The sequence below is a fragment of the Rhineura floridana genome, chromosome 1, assembly GCF_030035675.1.
Source record: "Rhineura floridana isolate rRhiFlo1 chromosome 1, rRhiFlo1.hap2, whole genome shotgun sequence".
Taxonomy (NCBI): Eukaryota; Metazoa; Chordata; class Lepidosauria; order Squamata; family Rhineuridae; genus Rhineura; species Rhineura floridana.
Window position 1 is genome coordinate 174,646,375 of NC_084480.1, and position 24,378 is coordinate 174,670,752.

Here is a 24,378-nt window from a genome sequence, read left to right on the forward strand (position 1 = left end):
GTCTGTGAGTTTCATAACATGTGAGAACAAGGTGAGAAACCTGTGAGTTTTATAACACAGTGCTGGTGCAGTCTACTAATTTTCCACTTAAACATTTACCAGCTAAAACAGCCTTTCTCAGCAACTTGGCCTGAGGCCCATGATTTTCATAATACAGTCCTTGTTCTGATGATGTTGATGGCAATGCTGAAGGGGGAAAAAAGTTTAAGCAGTTTGCTGATATCCCCAGCAATTTTCAGTTGGTTCATGGGGGGAAATGTTTGAAAGTTGTGTTCAACATGAGTAATAATATGATAATTGGAGTGCAGTCTTGGAAGTGGATCTTAGATGTTTGCAAGGTTATTGTGGTCAATGTGTATATGCTTTGGGGGAAAGTATTTTTCCCGCAAACCCTTCTGAAAAATGCAATAAAATGCTATGCTATTCTACCTAACATAAAATAAACTGTTCTTTTCATTATATATTCCTTCATTATGGCTTCAATCAGTTACTGTTTTAAAGTTACTGTTTTAATCCATGTTACTATTTTGAACTTGTGCCTTCCTGAGTGATTTTGTCTGGATCCCCACTGTAAAGGTTTCATGTTTTATTTATTTTTTCCTAACTGCCAGTTCCAAAAGTTTGAATTAGAATACCAAAGGGAGCTCTTTTTACAGAGCTGTCTTACTATAGCAGCTAAGAGCATAAGCTGTGAACCAGGATGTACCTAAATGAAATCTCACCTCAGCTATGAATTCATTAGGTTGTGCCTTAAGTAAGCAATTCTTTTCTAGGCCTCAGTGCACCAGTTGTAATATGAGAAACATAACACTGATGTACCTTATAAGGTTGTTGTTGTATGGATATCTGATATATATGAAGAAGTTCAAACACTCAGGAAAAGTGCTGCATAAATATGAAATGTTTTTGAAGGTTATGTCTTTTTAAAAAAAAAATATTGTTAGCCTTTTTTCCTGAATCATGCTGAAAGGAGAGATTCCAACAAATTTTCTTATGTTGTCCTTGGCTGTTGGTAAAGAATGAGATAAAATTATCAGCAGTATATGGTCTAAAGCTAGGGACGATTTGTCTCGTAGGTGAGGGTTCAAAGAGGATCTCCTGGAGCACTGGTAATTTCTTTAGCAACACTGGATTTAGAACACAGAATTATTGATTGAAATGAAGCATAGTATAACTTTTGTTAATTCCCAGTCTGCCCAGGGCCAAGCTGTCCTAGGGATATTCTAGGATTTTCCCCTGAGTACTGAGGAGAGGGTGGCAAAGGGGTGTGGTAGGAAGACTTGTTGTTTTGGGGTGGTTCTCTATCTGTCCTGTCTCAGCTTTCCAAGCTATTTTTTGGCTCAGAAACACAAAAGAGTTGGTGGAATAGCAGGCAGGCTCTTGGAGAAGAGCATTTTCCTTAGGTGCTATTTTGTCTGTGTTACTCGTGCTGTTCATATGTATTGTACAAACAAGGAAAAGGGGAACTGTGTCCAGTTCTGGACACCACACTTTAAGAAGGATGCAGATAAACTGGAATGGATTTAGAGGAGGGCAATGAGGATGAGCTGTGGACTGGAAACCAAGCCTTATGAGGAGAGACTGAAAAAACTGGGCATGTTTAGCCTTGAGAAGAGAAGACTGATGGGAGATATGATAGCACTCTTCAAGTACTTGAAAAGTTGCCACACAGAGGAGGGCCAGGCTCTCTTCTTGATCGTCCCAGAGTGCAGGACACAGAATAATGTGCTCAAGTTGCTGATTTCAGCTGAGCATCAGGAAAAACATCCTAACAGAGTGGTACGACAATGGAACCAATGACCTAGGGAGGTTGTGGGCTCTCCAATACAGGAGGTATTCAAGAGGCAGCTGGACAGGCACCTGTTGGGTATGCTTTAATTTGGATTCCTGCACTGAGTCCATGGCCTTATAGGCCTCTTCCAACTCTGTGATTCTATGACTAGACTTCCTATGAGGCCACCTGCACTTTCTCCCTCAGTTAAAAATGGCCTGTTTGTTAGAGTAGTCACCAACCAGGGCTTTTACAGCACATAGACAGTACAGCATTCCTGTTTTTAGATCATGGAAATGTTGGCTGCCACTTCTCTTTTCCCAGGTGTGCAGCAGTCATCCTACTGAGTTTCAAAGAGTAAAGCAAGAAAATTGCTAATTTGAGATATTGTTGTAAAGCTTGTTTCTCTCTCTTTTGTCCCCCCCTTCAGTCCCGTTGTCTTATTTAGTAGAACACTTATTCTTAGTATCTCAAGGGAAGTGGTGGTAGAGGTTAAATGCACAGTGCTGTGTCTTCATCACTTTGGATTGATAGTATGAATCATGTTAATGTGCATAGTAAGTTATTGCTGGCAGCTGTGTCTGAGAACGAAAGGTTAATGATTTTCATTTCTAAACCCCATAATTGGTCTTATGGAGACCACCAGCACCTCTTGTTTTCAGTGTCTGCATATCCTCAAACTGCAGAGGTGCAGTGGTCTGTGAGTGGGTCCTGAAATGGGCAGACATCTCAACCTCTACAGCAAAAGGATACAAAAAGGCATCATACCAAAGTCTTCCCTTTAAAGTAATTGCTGAAGGAGCCTTTAAACTCAGGAGCTTTCAGTTGCAGATCACGTCCAGATCAGTTCAGTTGTCCACCTTAACACTTCCTTGACAAAGATACTGGCATAGCAAATATATTCGGTGTTTAGTATTTCTAAAAAGGACCTGCATTGAGGGAGTTCTTCTGGCAATTTCCTAGTCTTTGAACATCTATTTTTAGATATTTATTTTAATGGAAAGGAGGGAATAAATATGTTGAGGGACAACTGTGTTAATAATATGAAGCTAGCTAATATTTTAATAACATTTGGGACTGAATGTCAGGTCTGATCAAATAAAGACAAAGTCTGCTTGACTCAGCAGCTAAGGACAGCCTTGGCGGCCAGTGCAGGTCAGATGCCCTAGAGGAAAAATGGCAGACATGTTACAGCTATATTTGCTCCTCTTTCAAAAATGCATTTGGGAATATCAGCTGTCATTTCTCCATGAGGATGGTCATAGTCTCATTTCTAGAACAGGTTGGCATTGGGGTTCGGTATCAGGACTCTGAACAAAGTTTCCATTTTTTGTTTTGCTACCTTTGCAGTTAGTTTTAGACATTAAGTCTTCAATACTTTGTGGCTTCTGCTAAGCTGCTGTTTGCGGTAGGAAATGACACTTGGCTTTTTGAACTTGCAAAGAGCTTGTTGAGCTAAATGGAATTGCTGGACCTCCTCTCCAGTTGCAACCTTGATCCATCTTTAGGCAGCAGAGCTGGCTTATCCAGCTCTGCTTTGACAAATATGGCAGCCTGTGGAGTCTATTTGCTGTGACTTAAGTCAAATTTTGTGAGAAATAGGATGGATTTCAGGAGTGAATAGTTCAGGCAGCTGTCAGCTAGATTTTGTTTGCATCACTTTTTCTAGTTACTTTCATTGCATACCCGTGGCACCAGCGCTATTAGTATTCCAGCTGCCCTGTATTTTACTCTGGGTTGATGGAGCCTACTACTAAGGGCACAATCTTCTGTCTTGATTTCTCTTGGCTATTTGACAGAACCTCCTATGTCATTCAGGGGCTGATAAGTTTACAGCAGCTTCAGAACTGGATGAGATTGTATATGATAAAATGAGGGGAAAATAGATTTTCCTGAGTTTAGGAAGTGATTTTCAGCATGCTTTGAAAATAGCATTGCATAATTAGGGAGGGAATGTGTGCCATCCAGCTTTTGTGAGAAATGGTGCTTGCTGACTTAACACAAGTTAAACAAACTTCTCCAGTCCTGTGCTATTTAGGTGTTTGGGATGCAACTCCCATCAGTCCCAGACAGGTCTAAAACTCCACAGTTTATTTTAATGAGTCATTTATATGTTAATCAACTGTCTAAAAACCATATATTTTCTTTTTCCAATCTGTGCTCATCAGTGGCTTTCCTTACATATATTCTTTGAGCTGGACCCCCAGGCATGCCAAAGTGTACTTCTTGGAAGAAGCAAGCAGTGGGCTGGCATGTCCTAACAGTTGTTGTTATTTGCCTGGCATGCCTTCATCTTTTTGCCCCCTGAAACACGCACTTCTTTTGCTGTTGCAGGGATACCTGAACAGGCTCTCCTGCTTAAATCTTTGAGCCTTTTAATGGCCTTCTTGCTGGTGCAGTTTGAGGCTTCAACTACAATCAGTCAGCTTTGCTAGCAATAATAGTAGAGGTATTGGGAGGTATCTGATTCAGACTCCAAGACAGAGTGCCTGGCTTTCCATTTCATGAATAGTTGGAAACGTTTTGCAGTATTTCTGATATTTGTCTTCATATTAGAACTTTCTGCAAGCTAGGGTAGAGGTGTTGGTCTAGTGGTTGTACATGCAGAAGACAAAGATGCAGCAAGACTCACTGAAAAAAATAAGGAAGAGCAAGGCTCAGAATGGATTTGGAGGTTGAATGAGCAGGACATCTTGGGCTGGTGCCCACATCATGCCAAGCCAAATGATGGCTTAGCTTGAACGAGCAGGCATGCTGGTGCACAGTAAGATAACTGTGGCTACTTTGTTCCTTTGCACTTCTGCTGTGCTATTGGGAGCAAAGCCATGCTTTGGCTTAGTGTTATGTCTGAACTCAGGCTTATGGTTTGTCTTGCTCCAAACAAACCACGAGCTGTATCCAAGGTTTGTTCTTGGCTTACTTGGTTGTGATTTGTTTGGGGGAGACAAACTGTGAGCCTGGGTTCAGACGTAACATTAAACTGAACTATGGCTTAGTTCCCAGTAAGCATGGCTGCAGCAGGACTGGAGGGGGAGCGAAGCGGCCACCATTTTCTAACTGTGTACCAGCCTGTTTGCTCATTCATGCTGAGCCATAGTTTGGATTTGTGATATGTGCAAATGAGGCTATAAAACTACTTATACTAAGTTGATACATCTTGTCCAGTATTTTCCATTTCAACTGGCAGTAGCTTTCTAAGGTCTTGGGCGGATGTCTTTCACAGTCCTGCTACCTGAAATCTTTTGTCATGGAGACTGAACCTAGAACCTTCTCCATGTATAACAAACACTGTTACTGAACTATGGCCCCTTCCTAACAACTGCTTGCAGTTATATGTGCAAATGTAGGCCTTTTCCACATCCTTGACAATCTTGAGTATTCTTGATATGTTTTATTAAGTCTGCATTGCAGGGGGGGATCTGTTTTGGAAGCATCCTAAAATGATGAGGGCAGCCCCACTTTTGCTTCGAAATGCTGGGAGAAAAATGTAAGTTATGCTTTTCTTTCCTTGTTTTGAAGGGAACAAGTGGTAGAACAGTGTTGTTTCAGGAAACCATTATCTGTTTTCTTTGTGGTACTTGACATATTTTGTATTTCTATGTGGCATTTGAGAAAGAGCAACTTTGTGATGCTTTAAAGACATGGAAAACACCCATGCTTCCTTAGTGGAGGAAGTGATTGTGACTTTGTGTTTTCACTGTTAGTACTTGATAATCCCTCTCCCTTACTATTCTCAGACTGCTTAGTTGTTGGGCGTTGTCGGCCAAAGTGGCTAAAAATAACAAATAGGGGGGAGGCTGCTATAAGGTGGATTTCTCCACTACTGCAACTTGCTGGATTTATATTTACCATATGGTGGGGGTGGGGGGAAGAAAGCCTGTTGGCATTTTTGATAAATAGGATATACTGTTCCAGCCCATGATGGCCATCCCTTGATAGGTTTTAGAGGGCTTATAATCTAAAGCGGGTTCTTCCTTAACAAATAAGTACAGAGTTTCTTCTAATGAGTCTGTTAAATTTAGATACACTGCTTACAAATTTACATGGCTGAAACTTAATTATTCATTTTAGAAAGGCATCCAGTTTTGATGAAATGTTTCCAGTAGCAGGGACGTTTCTACTTCATGTGTTTATTTTTTAGCTTCTCTGTTACCATAATGGCTAATATTCTACTGGCTTGGCAAGTAAAAGATCCAGTCCCCCCCCCAAAAAAAAATCCTTTTAGGAGACTATTTTAAACAATGGTTATTCTAATCAGACCTGCTAAAGTTGTGAATTAGCAGAACCTGACCATTCACAATGTTCTCGTCTGTATAGGACTAGGGTGAGCCAATGATACCACCCTGCCTCAGTCTTGTGACAGATACCTGTATCCACATTGGGGCAAAACAATGCATGCAGAACAAAACAGTGAATACAGAATGACAAATCCAGCATGTCCTCTGCCATGTTGACTCAGATAAGGTGACCTTGGGATGATTTTGCAATGCCCCAGAACAGACAATATTTGGTCCTGAGATCATTCAGACAGCCTGGGGATTGGTTAGGCTGCAGGACGGGCAGCAGAATCCTTGGTCTGTTCCTGATCTCCAGCATCAGATACACAGATTTCAGTTGGTTTGCACTGGATATCTACTAATGTTTTCAGCGCTTTATTATCCATTTGCCACCCTGGGCTCCCTTTGGGAGGAAGAGTTGGATATAAATTTAAATAATATCTTAAACGGTTGTTAGAGATGCTAGGTTTACAGTAAAAGTTTGACGATCACATTACTTCAAGGACTGAAAGGCATAAAATAAATCTGAAATTTAAAAAATATCTTCTGTTTGGCGAACTTGAATTGTAGGATTTGAAATTGAAAAACTTATTGCAACTACTTTGGACCAGGTATGGACAGCTTTTCTTCTGTCAAGGGCTGCATGCCCCTTTTCTTCTGTCAAGGGCTGCATGCCCCTGATGGTAATCTGTCCGGGGCCACATGGTGGTGATGGCGGCCCTTGGAGCTTGGCAAGGCCAAAAGTGACAAAGCCACCCTTTCTGTGTTGGGCAGGGAGAAAAAGGCTTCCCTTCCACCCTACCCAGCATGGGAATGCATTGGGCTGCTGGGGGAGAGACATATCATCCTGTGTCTCTGCCGGCAGTGTGCTTGGCTTCTGTGCTGAGTGGGGTGGGGGGAAACGCTCTCTTTCTCTCTGCCAAGCAGAGAGGTGCGTCAGGCTGCTGGAGGAGGGACAGGTTGCTCTCCCCGTCCTGTGGCAGCTTGTTTGGCTCCAGCTGCCAAGGTGAGTACTGTGGAGGAGTGGAGCAGTAGTGGTCCGCAGATATGTGCTGCTTACCTGTCTTCTTGTCGCCAGGGTCACTGCTAATTTCTGAGATGGAGAGGAACAAGTTGGTGGGGAGGTTGGGGCTGACTTCATGCTGCCTCTCCTCTCCCTCTCGGTAACTGGCAGCGACCCTGGTGGTGGGAAGCCAGGTAAGCAGTGCAGTCCTCCCTCTCCCTGCCCCGGAGAGGCTGCACGATGGACGGGAGTGTGCTGTGGGCCAGACCTTGCGAAGGGCCTGGTAGTTCCTTGCCTGTGATTTAGACTCGTGGTTCCCTAACCTTTTTTCCCCTTGAAAAAAGCAGAGGGTCTTGGTGGGCCACAGGATGAATTTTCTGCCCCTTGTAGCCATTGTAATGTGCTGTGCTAGATGCTGATTGATTTTGAATTGTATTTTGTTTGCTGCTTTTATTCTATATTGTATCCCACAGAGTTCAGATTGTAATGTAATAAAATACAATATAGGAAGCAAAAGAAGCAATTACAATACAATTAAAACCACTACAAATGTTTAATGTCATGGATGTGCCACATGCTGCGGAGCACCTGGAAGAAGCTCACGGACCACTGTTTGGGGATACCTGATTTAGACGATACCTTCAAAGTGATGGTAATCTCATGGACCTGAGAGTTGGTTATAAGGCAGCTCTCTCTGCTCTGGATGCTAATAACTTGCCAAACCAGGTTTCTCTCACTTGCATTTTAAAACAACCATTCACATGTATAGAAGCTACAGTATCATTCTAAAATATATTCTAGATTTGTTTTCATTTTAGCGTGTCAGTATTTTGTATCTTAGTTTTCTTGAGTGTATAAATATACTAAATGAAAAATAATATATGCACATTTTAATATGATACTTGCAAAACCAGTGATGTAAATGGGTATATGCAATCACATTTGTCTCAATGTAGTGTTTTTGCAAAAAAAGTTTTATCTTTATGAGATTTCCATCCTTTTGTAAGTTTCCAGCAGAGGCTTTTAAACAAGCCAACTTTCCCATACAGCCTAGTGAAATGGACTGTTCGCAAAATCCTACCCCCCACAAACAAACGCCCCAACCCCCGTTTCCACCAGTATTTTAATCTAGGCATCCTAATGTTGACACAGCTGCACAATCATGATAGCATTCCTGATGAGCGATGGGAGTTTTCTGATTTCTTGATATTCTGTCCTCTGCCTTTCCAGCTCTGTGCTGTTCTCCTCACACTAGAAGGATGTCCACCAGATTGGTGGGGTTGGCCAAGTGTCTGTTCTTTCTCATCTCCAAAGTGTATCTCACCTCCCTGACAGTTGGAAATATATGTGTTGTTGAGGCCAAGGCCACATCAAGGATTTTTGTTCCCTAAGTAAATCAGTATTTTGGGACCTTGACATTGCTTGCACCCTTTTTTCTTTGCGCCTCAAAATCTGGGTTGCTCCCTTTTTGTTTTCAAAATTCAGACATTAAGGACAGAATGTCTCTATCTGCTGAAAATGCACACTTGAAAAGCGGAACTTGAGAGACTGCTTTAATCCTTGTATACCCAGTAGGCCACTGTGGTCTGCAGGAGAATTCCTTCAATTTCCAGAGATCTCAGAAGCCTGCTCTAGAGTAACTCAGAGCAAGGCTTTTAGTGTGGCTGCTCCTTTTCTGTGGAACAGCATTCGTGCAGGCACCCACCATCTGCAGTTTCCAGAAACAACTGAAGACATGTTTGTTCGGACAGGTCTTCCCAGCTGGATGACTACGTCTCTGCCATGGGTGTCTACTCGGTATAGTTTTCCATCTGCTGCTATTTTCTGTGTTGTTTGAAATGGTGTTATAGTTGTTTTTGTACATACCTTGAGATGTGTGTAGAAGGCGATTAATAAATAAAATAATAATAACTTCTCGATAACTCTGTGTCTTTGCTGATGGAAAGGACTGCCCTTAACATAGGTTTAGGGATATATGCCCAAATAAACTTTTACCGCAACTAGGAGTCTCCATGTATGTGATGGGAATTGCAGGTAAATAGAGGATTTATTATTCCCTCCTTCTTACCTCCCTTGTATAGCGGGATTTACAGATGGAATCTTATACTTTGTGCTGCCTGGCTACAGAGCCATTTGTATCTCCGTTTGTTGCGCCTGTGACTTTTCCACATTTGCCACAGTTATACATCTCATTCTCAAGATTTACAACAGTGCGCTAGGCCATACCCTGTCAGTCATCACATGAGTAATCTCTACTCACAGAATCAATTCCATCTGTATTTACTTCAGGTATTATGGTCCATCCTACACATTCCTTACCCACTTCATTTTGCTACATAAAACCAGAGTAATCTCATAGATTTTTTTTCTCTCTTTCCAACTTGGGGAGGCAGGACATGTTTGAGCAGGCCAGTACAACTTAATGGCATTAATTGGAATGGAGCTGACAAAGCTTTGAATCATCATTGCTAATCACACTTTAGCTTTCAGGTATGTGGATGTGGTGTCACAACTTCCTGCTTCGCCCAAACTCTTGAACACCTTTCGTTCTCCTTGCAGCCATATGTTAACAGACAGGAAGAGCCTTTCCTTGCTTACTGTACATAACCGTCGGGCACATAAAAGTATGTGCCAGGAAGGCTTGGCTTTTTATTGACCTATATTTGACTTTGCCATCTTGCATTCAAATATGTGACATTGTAAGAATTAGAGGAAGCTAATACAAAGGTCAAAGATCATTAACTTTTCAAAATCTTCTTAATTTTGAAAATATTCTGACTCAAGCTTTGTTCTTTATTCCTAAGGCAACCTTCAGTTGTGAAATAATTAGTTTTGCAAAGGACTCTGGCATAGCATATGTTGCAGAAGAAAGACTGGATTTACAATCAGAAAAGGTTTTTAAGAGCACCCAGCTTTGGCTTAACTTTACACCTGTCTGTCTATAAAAGTTTGCAAGATCCTAACACAGGATAATATAACCAAGAAAGAGAACCCAAGATGAGGTTATGCAGATGGAGTGGGGCTTAGTTCTCTTTCAGAGTTAATAAAGAGTTTAAAAAGGCATGCAAGAAAAATGCTTAGTTATTTTCATAATTCATTTCCTTTTACATTCATTTTAATAACTAATTTGGAATTAGTTCGTCTGTTTTGTTTTTCTCATTTATTTTCATTTCCCCATCAATTTCAATGGGAAATCCAGCCAGTCTTCTGCTGCCTGTAACTTTGGTGTTTCCCATCAAATGGCATATTCTCTGCTGTTCTACTATCCACCATCCAGGTATCAGTCCTACCATATTTTGGACAGATTGGACAAAGCAGATCCATTTTATAGGCAGTGTGCATCCTGTAATCTAATAATCATCATCTTCTCATTAATTTCAGTGGAAGACCCAGCTGGATTCCTTGAGCTTGCAACTTCTGTGTTCTCCATCCAGATGGCATGATCACCATCTTAGTGTGAAGTTCTCAAAAGCATTTTCAGATCCTGTGATGCCATGAGTTCATTGATAGAGATGAAATACTTTCCTTCATTTGTCACAACAGGAATGGTCATCAATGCTCTACAAGGAGCGTTTAGAAAATTTTACAAGCTGTCTATGCAGCTTGATCATTCACAGATTGTATCTGATGTTTTTAGTTCATCTTTGCTGTTCCCTGTTGACCTGCATAGAGATGTCCTCTGGGCCAAGTTCCATCCCAGACTACTGTGATGGCTCCTTATTGCTCTACAGGATTATATCATTTTATTTCTGACTCGCCATCTGTGCCTAAGGGTCAGTCCTGACCACCATCTTGCCACAGGGATTTTTTTCCACTCTCTGATTCAGTTCCAAATCCCTGTGGATATTAACCCATTGCCAGAGCAATTGATGTATGTGTGGTAGTCTTTGCAGAAGTAAGCTGCAGCATCAAACTGGTTTGATTTTTGATTTCTCATTCTCATTATGGTATGTTTTCCTCGACAAGGGACCTCTCATAAAGACTGACAATTCATGGCCAAGATATAAGTCAACAGGCAGGTCTCATGTGCATCTGATTTCTTTTGACAGGAGGTGACACTCCTTGTTAACAATCCCGTAGTCTGGCATCCACTTTCTTTTCCTATCTGCAAAACACATCCAGGAAAATCCAGGCACTCAGGTGGCTTAGTCTGGCAGACAGAGGGTGGTCCATGTGGAGTGGAGCCTCAACAGACAAATCTGTTCAGCATCACAAGAAGATTTGAACCATCTCTGATGGGCTTACTCATTTATCCATCAACCACAGTGCCCAGAGGCTGTTTTCTATCTCCTTGCATGCGTAGAGGAAGTAATGTTCTGGTGATACTGGACCACATAATTCTATTCCTTCTTACCCTTCACACACCCTTTTTCCTAGGCTGATACAGCAGAATGGCCTAGAGACAGTGAAGTGATTATACAGCCACAAGAGTTGTTGTTGATGTTGTTGTTGTCGTTAATAATAATAAACATTTGTATACCGCCCCATAGCCGAAGCTCTCTGAGCGGCTTACAACAATTAAAAACATTTAAAACAAATATACAAAACACTTAAAAAAAAAGTTAAAAACACATGCTAAAATGCCTGGGAGAAGAGGAAAATACCCCCATGCCATTCTAATGCTTCCCATAAGCTCATTTCAAAACAAAACCTTACAAAATGCTTGCTTAACAACCCTCTTAATTTTCATGGCGATATACAAAACAGAATAGAGAGCTCTCATAATCTGTTGAAATTCCTTAAAAATCAGCCATGTTCACAGAGTACCTGTAATCCCATTACTGACCTTGCCCCATACTCTGACCTTTAAAAGTTTAAAAAATGCCTGGCTGATTTTTAATTAATTTAAGAACTTTTGGCTTGAATTCAATGATAATGTCGGGCATGCTCAGTAAGAACCAACTGTCAGTGTTCTAAAAGCCAGACTCCCAGCTGCTGGGCTTGCCTAATCAGGGGGCCACACCCACACCAGACTTTGATTTCACCTGAGACAGTCATGGCTTTCCCCCAAAGAACTCCTGGGAAGTGGTTTGTGAAGAGTGCTGAGAGGAGACTCCTATTCCCCTGACAGAGCTCCAGTGGCCAGAGTGGTTCAACAGTCAGCCACTCTGATTGAAGGTCTGTGAGGGGAACAGGGCATCTCCTAGCAACTCTCAGCACCCTTCACTAACTACACTTCCCAGAATTCTTTAAGAGAAGTCATGACTGTCTGAAGTGAAATAAAGGCCTGGTGTGGATGTGGCCAGGGTCAGCTTTGGTTTAAATTTGGGTGGGAGGCTAGATGTGCCTACTGTAGAATAAAAAGGTGGGGGGGAAAGCTTAAAAGCAATGATACTGTTCACAATGTTTTCCTTTTGGAAAGGAAAGGGGCTTCCACTCTGCCCAGTGCCTACCCACCCAATCTCCTCCCTCCCTGCCCCTCCCCTGGGTCAGTGTTGGAGTACGACCTGGGGGACCAGAGTTCAAATTCCCACACAGCCATGAAGCTTACAGGGTGACCTTGGCCCAATCACTGCCTCTCAGCCCCAGAGGAAGGCAATGGTAAAACCACCTCTGAATACTGTTTACCATGAAAACCCTGTTCATAGAGTCGCCATAAGTTGGGATCGACGTGAAGGCAGTCCATTTCCATTTTCAAACATGATTGCACAGAAATAAAGCCCACTGAACACAAAAAGTGTGCAAATGATCAAACCCACCCTCCCTTCTCCTCCCTCCTATCCCCTTCCTCTTGCCCCTTCCCTCCCCCTCCCCCTCCCAATCCCCTCCTTCCCTTTCCCCCTCCCTTTCCTCCTCCCCATGGTCAGTTTTACCTATCTTAAGCATGATTGTACAGGAGTAAATACTATTAAACTCTATAAGCATACAGATTAACAAACCTGCCCTGCCCTCCCCCTTCCTTTGCCCACCTTCAATCTGCTCCTTCCCCTCCCCCTTCTCCCCCATGGTCAGTTTTACCTATCCTAACCATGATCACATAGGAGTTAATCCCACTAAACTCAGTATGCAAATGATCAGACCTGCCTTTCCCCTCCTTCCCTTCCCCTTTCCCTTCCTTCTCTCCTCCCCTTCCTCCTCCCCTGCCTACTTCAGCCCTCCCTCCCTCCCTCCCTCCCTCCTTCCCCAGTCAGTTTTTCCTATCCTAAGCATGATGGGAGTAAATCCCACTGAACTCAATAAACATGCAAATGATCAAACCTGTCCTTCTCCTCCCCTCCCCCTCTGCCCTTCCCCTCCTCCTCCCCCTCTCCCCATCCCCTGTGGTCAGTTTCACCTATCCTAAGCATAATTGCAGGGGAGTAAATCCCACTGAACTCAATAAGCATGCAAATGATCAATCCATTCTCAGCAAACTTGCACAGGATCCCATTTCTTACCTCCCGGATTAAAAAGCAGAGAAATTCACTATTACCAAATTCTTCCAAGCTACACAGGAAGTGGACTGTGAAAGACCAACCCGAATTATGTTTGCATTTTGACAAATTTGTAGGGCAGTACAATATCTCAGAGAGGAGGTCAGGTCTCCTTCTCCCCTAGTGCATTCACTATAGCTGCTCAATTTCCCTGCTTTTTAAAGTTTGATAGAAATATCTGTTGGCTATAGGTACGTTCTTAAACCACAAGGTTTTTTGCCTATTAGTGAATTTATTTAAAACTATGCTTCCTAGATTGTTGTCAAACAGACATAATGGAGCTGTTGGTGGTATTCCCAGAAGCTGCCAGCAGTCTCAGCCCATTGATCAGTATGTCACCAGATCCGGAATGGTTCCACCTACCTGTTTGGGCATTGAGCAGTATTAGTTTATGAGTGTGAACTGTTCAGCGAAGGCAGTCAACAATCCTTTGGCTTCAGAGCACTCTTTGACTACCTGAAGCATCCTGATGTGGTGTAGACAGTGACAGTTCAGAGCCCGTCAGACCTCCCAATAGCTGTCAGCCATTCCCAAGGTAGGCTTGGAACAGCGCTCATTTTGATACTCCCTGAAGTGACAGGCTGCTACCCTATCCAGTAATCTGAAATTCCCCTCTGGGGTATATGTTCTTACCACCCTTGGAAACAGTTCCTTAAGAAAGCAGCTGTTCTTTGACCATATGCAGAAAACAGACTTTCTTCATGTAGGCTTCATCCAGCTTTTCAGCAGCAGCATCGACTTTGCCATTTGGGTTCATGTGCCTCCATGTTTCTGTTCCTAATTGTGATGCGTCAGCCTGCTGGAATTCTGACCTATATATTTCACACGGAAGTGGTAGTCCTTTGGACAGTTCCACCTTCCATGCCAGTGTTTTTTTCAGTGCTGTAGGGAGCACAATTCCAGGTAATTCTGCCCCTGCCCCAGCTTTTTCAGAGTAGTAGTGGCACATTTGTAGTGTACTGCAGATCTTTAGCACCCAAATGAGGATGACAATCCGATTCCTGTCTGTTTACATTCTGCTGTCCAAGGCAAGAGGATGTTCAAAGCCATGTTGGGCTCCTGGATCAGGTGACACATTGTATTCATTTGTCAGGCACAGCAAGCAGCCTATGCTGGCGGTGGGAAAGTGCAGTCAACTTTGTAAGGGTTGCTGCTCCCTCAGCAACCCTTGACAATTTGCTGCATTTGAAAATATGTGTAAAGATGCTGTGTAGGTCTCTGTGTTAACCTTTATCTGGTATTACTCATTGAATAGCTGTGCCTCCATGATTTGTGGTCATTGGATTTGGGTCCTCTGGTGAGTTGGGTGAACCTGTTAACAGCAGACGGGACCCTACTTTCCCATATCCCCAGTCAGAAGCTTCTCCTCTCTTGAGGGAGAATGAAACACTGGCCTTACTATGAGTCTTCCTTCTCTTTGGAGATAAGAACATACTGCCCCCCCCACACACAGTTGGGTCTGCTGATTTCTGCAAGGGAGATGAGGGCTGGTCACTTTCTGGTATACTTCCAGTTTAAGGAAGACCCCTACCATCCTTCATGGTGGTGATATGCAATTGATTTTCTATTTTTTATGTGCTTTGCACTCTGTTGCATGCTATATTTTTATTTGAATGGATTTTCCAGCTATAGCATGCCTCAAACTGGGAGGGGATCTCCCCCACTGGAGGCAAGGGAAGCTGCTTGATTAGTCCTGCCTCCAGAATATGATGGGAGGAGTTTCCCTAGTTAGTATGCTCTCCTACTTACCTCTGAAGAGAGGGAAAACTAAACAGCAAATCTAATGTTCCATCCTCAATGGCTTGGGTCATTAGGGGCAGGTTAGCCTCCATCCCAGTGGTGTCCTCCTTTGCTTCGTCCCTTATAAGGCCTTATAAGACAAGCATGGTATACTTGGGAAGTTTTATCAATGGCAGTTATTGTGCAATAAACAGACTGAGCAGGAAAAGTACTCTGCTGGAGCAGATTAAAAATTCACCCCTGGATTCCAAATATTTGTTCTGGCATTATTTACCTTAATGCCATTGTTTTTGCCATGTCATCCTGGTGCATGTGCATACCGGCATAGCATGCTTTAGAACTAGATTGAGGAGGAATAAATGGCTATCTTTGGAGTGAGGGGATTGGCATGCTTCAGAGCCACATATTAAGTGCAGTGTTTAATGTATTTATGATCTAAGAAAAAGGGTGAGACTTTAGATGGCAAATCCTGTTGATCATATAATGACTTGGTTTGAAGTGTTGCTGCCTTGGTTTTGACTGGTCTGTCTGTCTGCCCCCCCAAAAAAGATAGGCGTCTTGAGCGCCTTCATTTTGATTCCATCAACCAAAGATGCTTCAGTGAGAAAGCTTTGCATGTCAGCATAACTGAGAGCTGTCACTGCAGATATAATTTTGAGGTGCTCCAGTGAAATCACTAGACAAATGAGTAACTTGATAGTTTCTGTCTATCTTAAGTTGCTTATTTATATGCCTTGCAAGACAGACAACTCGGCCAGGGTCTGGAATATGAGGAAATGTAGTTGGATTCTTCCCTGATTTATTTTGATCTGATGCTGCTAAAATGTTCAGACCTTGCCCTGTCCTGGATGCTGCTTTTCTTTAGAAAGGCACATGAAACAAGTGAAAGATACTGGTATCAGTGGCTTTGGAAGGACAGGAATGGGCATGTGAGCAATTGGCATTGATGGGGGAGGGGAGGGGAGGGCCTCTAACAGAGGAGATCTGTGAATGGTATATTTTAAATTAGGATGTGTTTGCCTTTAGATGAATTTACAGGGTCACTCACTTCCTCTCAATTCAGTTAAATTAGCTTAAAAGACAGAGCCTTCAAGACTTTTCACTTTCAGTATGATTATGTCATTGCTTTATTGCCTTTTATTGTTTTGTTACTCTTTCCATTGAGCATCTTTTGATTTAAAAGCAGATTGTAAATTTTCTAAACTTCATAGATCATGGGATAGTTAAATTTTTTTGACTTTGATGCAGTCTTCTGAGGGCAACAAAGTATATTTCCATTCATCTGGGACTATGTGGGCAGTTTTAAGCATTCCAATGATGGCGGCAGCTCCAGCAACCCAGTAGAGCCATCGTAACCTCACACTACTCCTGTCTGATACCTCACAGTGGGACAGGAGTGCTTTCTTCCCTTGGGGCTGGAGAGAGGAGTACTCTCCAGATAAATGAGTGTGCCCAGCCCCTCGAGATATGATTATCGCTTTCCCTAAGAGTGTCCACACACAGTGTCAGAAGAATGTAAAAAATGAGAAGTGTTAACTTTAGAGATTCAGAAACTCCAGGCCAGACATTTTTTTGAGACAGTGTCACAAGACACTTGACATCAGGGCTTTTTATTAAGGCAACGGTATCATGCTTAAGGATTCCAAGCCGTCATGGATGAAGGCATCTGATTATGAGCACCTAACAGGCTGACACTTCATAATGTGTTGCCAGTACTTGAGAAGAGCATCCTCAGAAAAGGAAGCTGACGTTGCCATTTAGCTGTGTAGATGCAGGGATGCTGATCTATCCTCTTTGGTCCAGGCACTGCAGCATTCTGCTGGTGCTTCGAACCCATCACTGAAACTGACTAGTCTGTCCACATTGCCAACTCTGTGAGCACAGCAAACTTCATAAACTGTCCTTCTGCTTACTCTGGTGTCCTCCAGATGTTTTGAACTACAACCCCCATCAGCCCCTGCTAGTGTGGGCTGCCATAAACTGTAGAAAGTTAATTTTAGGGAAGAAATGGTACATATTCCTTTCAGTATCTTAGTTTCTAGTTCTCAGAGAGATTGTGGCAAAAGCTCCATTCAGATGGATTGGGCATGAGCCAACGTAACACTTGACTACCAAGATTGTCATGCCTTGATACACATTTGAAATAGCCCTGTGAACCACTGAATGCTATATCCTGTACCCAAGCCAGAATCAGGAATTCAGCTAACTACCCTCCTGCCTACTCTGACATCTAGTAGCTGTATGGTATCTCTTGCATGCAAGGCAGACTCCCATTAGGAAATTGTGTGCTTAGTTTTTGTAGGTCAGTCATTGTGGAGTCTGACTCATGGGTGTTTCCTGTGTGGGTGTGGAGTTCCTGTGCAGTGACTGTTGCTTTGATCTCTTCTGTATACCTGTCTGAGTGGCAGCTATTTAGCTTTTACTAGAACAGTTGCTTTGATGAGATGATGGAAGCCAAACTCAGGGGGGTAGCAGCATGTTGCCTAATTAAGGGCCTGCACAAGCTGTTGGCCACAGAACTGAGCACAGCCCACCAGGTATGCATGGCAGCCTATCCGAGGCTCTTGTCTGGGACATCTTCAGTTTGGTCACAAGTTGTACAGGGCTGACTCAGCAACAGACCATTAAGGTCTTAGCAGAGAACATGAGAGAATCAGCAGTAGTCTAGCCAGACATGCAGCTTTTTCTTCTGGCCCATACCTGCTGGAAGTTGAGAATTCCATTCTGGGGGATGTAGTGGTGGTTACACAGGAAATTCTGGTACTACCTTATTGCAATTGATTTGATTTCTGTTTAGGCAATCTCAGAGAGGAAAGAGCAGCCAGGCATTCCCACTGTGTTGATTCATTAGAGTGAAGTATTTGTCAAGCTTGTCTTTAACTTTAGACATATAGTAGAACCTCACTATAACACTGCTCACTGAACCGCAGATTCAGATATACCATGGGTATGACAATGTCCCCAAAGTAAAATACTGTTTACAGAATGCATATTTTGTTATAATGCAGAAGCCCTATAACATGGGCACATCCTTTGTCCCCCGACTCCCATATTATAGTGAGGGTCTACTATATTAGCATTTATGAAACCACCATCAGCCATTGGCCACCCATGAAAACATACGCTTGCTTTCTCTGAGTGGGCTTGATCCACAAGGCATTAATATCAGTGTCGTTCTGATAAGTATGTGCATGAAATTGAGAGTCATAAAGTTGTACATTTATCTCTCAAAAATCAAATGTATTTCTTTGTTCTCATGAATGATTATTATTGTATTGAAAAATTAGTTCATAAGATGAGGTTTCCTACTTGGTTAACACTTACTGTGCCTTCTGCGTGGCACAGTTTAGTAGAGTTATTCCTGCAGCCTTGTGCCCAGGTGGAAACAAATATAAAGCCAGAAAGTGTTTCCTGCCTTGTGATGATGACACCTGTGCCTGTCATGGGGTCAGACACTGGAGCTGGTAGGGAGAGGGAAATGGCCACACCAGACTCTCAGTGGAAGGCTGGTAGCTGGAGCACATTAATGGCCCTTGCCTTTAGAGCTGCTTGAGAGATCACTGAGATGTTGGGGATCCCACCCTGGTAAGCTGGGTGGGAATTATAATGTGGCCATTCAGGATTGCCTTTTTGTGAATGGTGTACCTGAGGAAGTACAAGAGATTGGAGAGGGCTGGCAAGAGGTGCTGGGAAGATGGCTTCGCTTTTTTGGGGGAAGTTCTTAACGCAGACTATGGGAACAATGTGCCAATTCCGCTGTTTGTTTCACCAGGGAAAGGGGAATATTTGTGTATGTCCACCATTTCGGCTTTCCTGTATATGCATCTGTATATGTGTATGCTTCCCACCTAGAGATGTGAAGGCCTGGAAACATTCAGAAAAAGACCAGCGTTTTTCTGTTTTTTCCCCAACGCCTTTGTTTTTTTCTGAAAAATTGAAAAAAATGGATTATGGAATGTTTTATTTTAGCATCATGAATAAAATGTTTCATTGACTCTTGGTTCCCCCCCCTTTTTTTCCCCTCAGTTCTTTTTATGGGAATGGATGCTTTATGTCTGCTTGACACTGTGGAGGAATAGGGGAGACATAATTAATTTTCTTTGTTATTAATGTTGATGGTTTCTTCTGTTTTTTTAAAAATTGTTTTTTGCCTGCTCCTCATAAACTGGCAAAATGAAAGAGGTTCCTTACAGTTCAGGATCTTGTAGATCCATTTGTTACCAAAAAAAGTAAAAATTTAAAAAAGTAAATTCAATTTATAATAATTGTTTGAATAAAATGTACTTTTAATATACCAAATGTGATAACTTTATGCCAAACCAACTTGTACATAATTACATTGGATGTTCCTGAAGTAACAAAGTGACTTGTAATCTGTAAAAAGTGCTAATATTGCATTTTTTTCATTTTTTCCAAAAATTTCCAGAAACTTTACATCTTTATTCCCACCATGCTTCTGCTAGGTGTTCTGCCTTAGTGGAAGTCAGCATACCTTTCCTGACTTCTGTTCTTTTGGAGAGAAATAGCGTGCAAACAAGAGTCAAGTTGGCAAAAGATCTGGTGGTGGCACCTAGTCTTTGGCATGCCCTCCCAGGAGAGTCTTGCCTGGCACCAACTCAGCACCAGCTTGAAGTTTTTTAATGTGCCCAAGCCTTTTACATATTTAGATATTGTGTTTATCTTATTGGTGTGAGTTTCAAGGCTGCAGTCACAAGGGCTTGGGGTGGTTGTGAGCCAAGGCAGTTATTCTGCCTTGTCCAGTCCCCTGCTGTGCTTTTACTGGCAGGGCAGAAGTGAGAGTGGAAGAGTGTTCTTGCATTCTTCTTGGGTTTTCTCCCAGTTTTTTTTTTAATCATTCTCCTTCCATTCGAAACAATGGGAGGGAAAATAAATGGGATTGGGCTAACCCAACTCCAGGGTTGATGTACTTCAGTCTCTGGTTTTGGGTGTGTTAGGGGACTGGGAAGGCTGTGTAGCCTTTGGATACATGTCTCCTCTTGGCCCACCCTCCTTTTTACTCTGCTGATGTTGGAGCTGTGATGTCACTACTGCCAAGACTGTGGAAGTTGCTGCAGTGCCAGGGAGGGAGAAGCTGACATGAGAACTCCCCCTCCAAGGTCAGAGCTGGCCATCCTCTGAGAAGGAGACCCAATGCTTCATATGGCTCCTGGGTTGACCTTGTAAGGGCCATAGCGTTGCAGGGCCCATGATTTCAACATGACCACTGTCATTAATGCTCCCCAAAGTTCTGTTCTTTTATTTGTTTTTACAGTGTTTGTTTTAACAGATGGCACTCTTGAAGTTTTCTTTAGAGGTGAGTCATGGAACAAAACTATTGGCCAATTTTAAATGAAAAGGAAATGCACGCCTTCAGTCGTTGCATACCTTCACAAAAGCCCTCCAGGAACCTCAAGTTTTGTTTTGTTTTCTTGTCACCCCACTCTTCTCCTCCCCACATGCCCCTGCCAAGCGACACAATCTGTATCAGACCATACAGAGGTGAGTAAGCGCTTACTCTGCTAGCCTAGAAGTCTGCCATGATGTGTACAGATCTGTGTAAATCATCACCTTGTCCCTGGCTCCCAGAGCAGAAATGTTTTGCTGATGCGTCAACTAGGCCCTCTTTAACTCATTTGTAATACTGCTTAAGGCTGTTTTAGTCAAGATTTCCTGACAATGGGTGTTGAATATCATTCAGCTTAGAAACACAGCCATAAATTCGTGTTCAAGCTGTCTTCAGTAAAATAAAACATGGGGTTGAAAACTATTATTCTCTCTTGAGTAAAATTCATATTAAAAACTGCACTTCAGAGGTATGCATGCTTAGGGGATGGCTGATGTATGTTCTGCAAGCAACATTTTATGTATTTTGGGGTGTGCTTGCATTTGCCTGTTTTCTTGCTAAGAGCAGAGATGTTCCTTGTCTGCCTCTGCTAGCTACATGATGATGGCCTAGTGTGTGAGTAGATGAGAAATTGCTAGGCATATATGAGTGCCTGCAGTGGAATTGTGGAACAGGAGAGTCAAAAGGCTTGCACCCTGAGGTCTGGAGCAAGATGATCATGCATGTAAGCAGCCTCTCCCCCTTTTCCACTATCACGAAGAGGAAGAGGGGGAAGTGGCTTAAGGCCCTTCCCTTCGCTCAAGCAAGATGGGAATTAAGCACCCACTGCCCTTCATTCTTCCCCACAGAAAAAGGTGAAGGAGAGTGGAGGTGGTCCTCACATCTGTTCCCCACCCAACACGTCTTTACAAAGCTGGGTAGACTTTGGAAAATCAAGAGGGCCTCTCAGATATGCTGAAGTTAAACATGCATTGTACTTCTCACCTTGCCTGACCTTTTTCACTTGCATTTCAAAAGATAGGTGTTTTCTTCTCTTTCCTTAGGGTATATGTCAAGGGTAGCCAACATGGTGCCCTCCAGATATTGTGGACTGCAACTCCTGTCGGCCTCAGCCAACATGATTGGTGGTCGGGGATAATGGGAGCTGTAGTCCACAACATCTTGTTGTCTATAAACGTACTTGTTTGTTGCAGCAAAACCAACTGGAAGTCTTGTGACACTTTTAAAGACTAACATGACTTCCCCACTGAAATATGTATTTGGTGTAGTTTTGACTGAAAGTGGTAAATACAAAGTGGAGTTTGATTTCACCTAATGACTGAAAACACACAATGTTAATTGAAAGTTTCTCTCATAGTACTTCCCAAGAAGAGGGTTTCGGTTGCTCTGCTGATACTGAATCTAGATCCCAGCACATGTTCCTCTAGCCTTCTCAATGTGGTCTTCTTTTCTTTTCTTTTTTCTTTTGTACCTGTCAGCAGAGAAAGTCGTACCTGGAGCGGAGCGTCAAGGAAGCGGAAGATAACATCCGGGAGATGCTCATGGCTAGAAGAGCACAATAAGGGTTTCCTCCCCGCCAGCGCCTGCTCCTTGCATTTGGACTGAACAGCTGAAAGCCAAACATGCTGGAAACCTTGTAATATAGAGCTCTGCATGTTGAAGACATGAGGGCCTTGAGCTATGTCATTAAGTCATGTCAAACCCATCCTGTATTTTGATGTAATAATACATTTCTATCTGGGTTATATCCTGTGGCTGTTGGACCTAGTCAGGGTTTTGTGTTAACATGAGCATTTGGCTCTTGCAGTGTCTCCTCCAACTTCCCAGACTTGTCCGTTGAAAACCTAGCTGTAGCTTGTGAATGGGGAAGGGTCAATCTTTGTCTGTTCTGCAGCATCAGCAATAAAGCACATGAGACTTGTGGAAATAAACTGGTGTTTTGTTTATGCATCAGAATGCCATGCTTATGCCAGTGGATCTGGAATTAACCTCATTCTGGGCCAGCTGCACGGACAGGAAAAGTATGTGACGTCAGCATGGGAAATGTAAGCAGAACTTCAGTTGAGAGCACGAGGGCTCTTGTTCCCAGCTTGCCTTTTCCTGTAGAGGAGGGTGTCCGGGGCAGTTAATTGCGAGGGACCAGGGACACTATAAAAAAGCAGCGGCCAAAGCAGAGTTAACAACTGTGCATAAGAACTGGAGAAACTGGATGTGCACTGGTTGCAGTTTGGTTTTTAATTGTATTGGGTTGATATGGCAAAGGGGATGGCTTCCACAGTAGAGGCAGATTAGGATGGTGGGAGTGTGTCACAGTTGGCATGGTACAGTCAGAGTGCCCTTTCAGTGGGCAAATATTCTCTCCAAACAGCTTGTTGCTGTGAAAGACGCCCATAAATCGCTGCCAAAAATGTAACAGAACTCTTTCATAGCCCTTCAAGGGTAAGAATAGGATGTCACGTTGCTGCCACCTTGCGGATAATATTTGTATAATTTGTTCCATTTTTTATCCTCTCCTTCCTCCCACGAGCTCAGGATGGTCACATGCTCCCTTCCCCCATTTTCTCTTCATAGCAACCCATAGAAATACTGCCCAGAGTCGCCCAGTGAGCCTCATAGCAGAGCAGGGATTTGATTCTGGGTCTCTGTAGTCCTAATCCAATACCATATCACTCTTCATGTTTTTATCAGTGTTGATTGATACTGTTCCACAGAAAAAATGCTCCTGCCCTAAGATGAATGAACACAATTAGAAGTCAAGAGAGAAGTTGAAGGTGGTATTCTGTCCTCTTCAAATGTCAGGGACACTAAGATCTCATTTCTGGGGAGATGTGAAGATTGTGCTCATAATCTTGTGTGGTGCTGGCAAAACTCTTACCTAAATTGCACACACCTCATTGCTTATCAGCCTGTGCTCAGAATTTAAATTGGATTATACTAAATCTAGTCTGTCCTGGGAAAAAAGCAAATCACAATCAGAACTAGAAAAATACTCGCAACTACTAGTTGAAGGTGGGCCCAGAATTGCCCTTTATGTAATATTTCACTGCAGCCCTCCATAAGGCGTGACTAGCAGAATTAAAACCAGAGTAGAATTGATTTCGAAACGGTTGAGCTGTGAAAACAGTGAAAAGGTCAGTTGGTGCACCATTACATGTTGGGGAGAGCAATTGTAGTCTGTATTCCTTTCAGCCTCCTTGCAGGGCTTTGAGTTCTTGAGTCAAGCTGCCTTTTTGTTACTTCTCTGCAGGAATTAGAATCTTTCCAGTAAGTTACAGACAGCTGTTAATACCCCACTAAGCAGAAATATTGCCACTATGGATATCTGATGGTGCCATCTGCTGGTTTTGTTATGTGCCTTCAAGTCGACGATGACTTATGGCGACCCTATGAATCAGTGACCTCCATCTGTCATGAACCACCCTGTTCAGATCTTGTAAGTTCAGGTCTGTGGCTTCCTTTATGGAATCAATCCATCTCTTGTTTGGCCTTCCTCTTTTTCTACTCTCTTGTTTTTCCCAGCATTATTGTCTTTTCTAGTGAATCCTGTCTTCTCATGTGTCCAAAGTATGATAACCTCAGTTTCATCATTTTAGCTTCTAGTGATAGTTTTGGTTTAATTCGTTCTAACACCCAGTTATTTGTCTTTTTCACAGTGCATGGTATGTGCAAAGCTCTCCTCCAACACCACCTTTCAAATGAGTGGATTTTCCTCTTAGCCGCTTTTTTCACTGTCCAACGTTTTGGCTGTACTTCCCAAGTCTACACAAGGAATACACTGACCAGGAGCTTATTCAACCATCCAGCCTTTGCCCAGTGGTCCTCTCCAGACG

At 42.8% G+C, this 24,378-nt stretch overlaps 1 protein-coding gene across 2 annotated transcripts in view; it reads left to right on the forward strand.

Moving 5' to 3' along the window:
* Positions 1-22,479, forward strand: part of PFDN1 (prefoldin subunit 1) — a 55,248-nt gene extending 32,769 nt beyond the window's left edge. For both annotated transcript variants that reach the window (XM_061586984.1, XM_061586976.1), the window contains one exon: positions 22,027-22,479. In XM_061586984.1, the coding sequence (XP_061442968.1) occupies positions 22,027-22,153 (127 nt within the window). In that variant the 3' untranslated portion in view covers positions 22,154-22,479. The remainder of the gene's footprint in view (positions 1-22,026) is intronic.
* Positions 22,480-24,378: the final 1,899 nt, after the last annotated feature.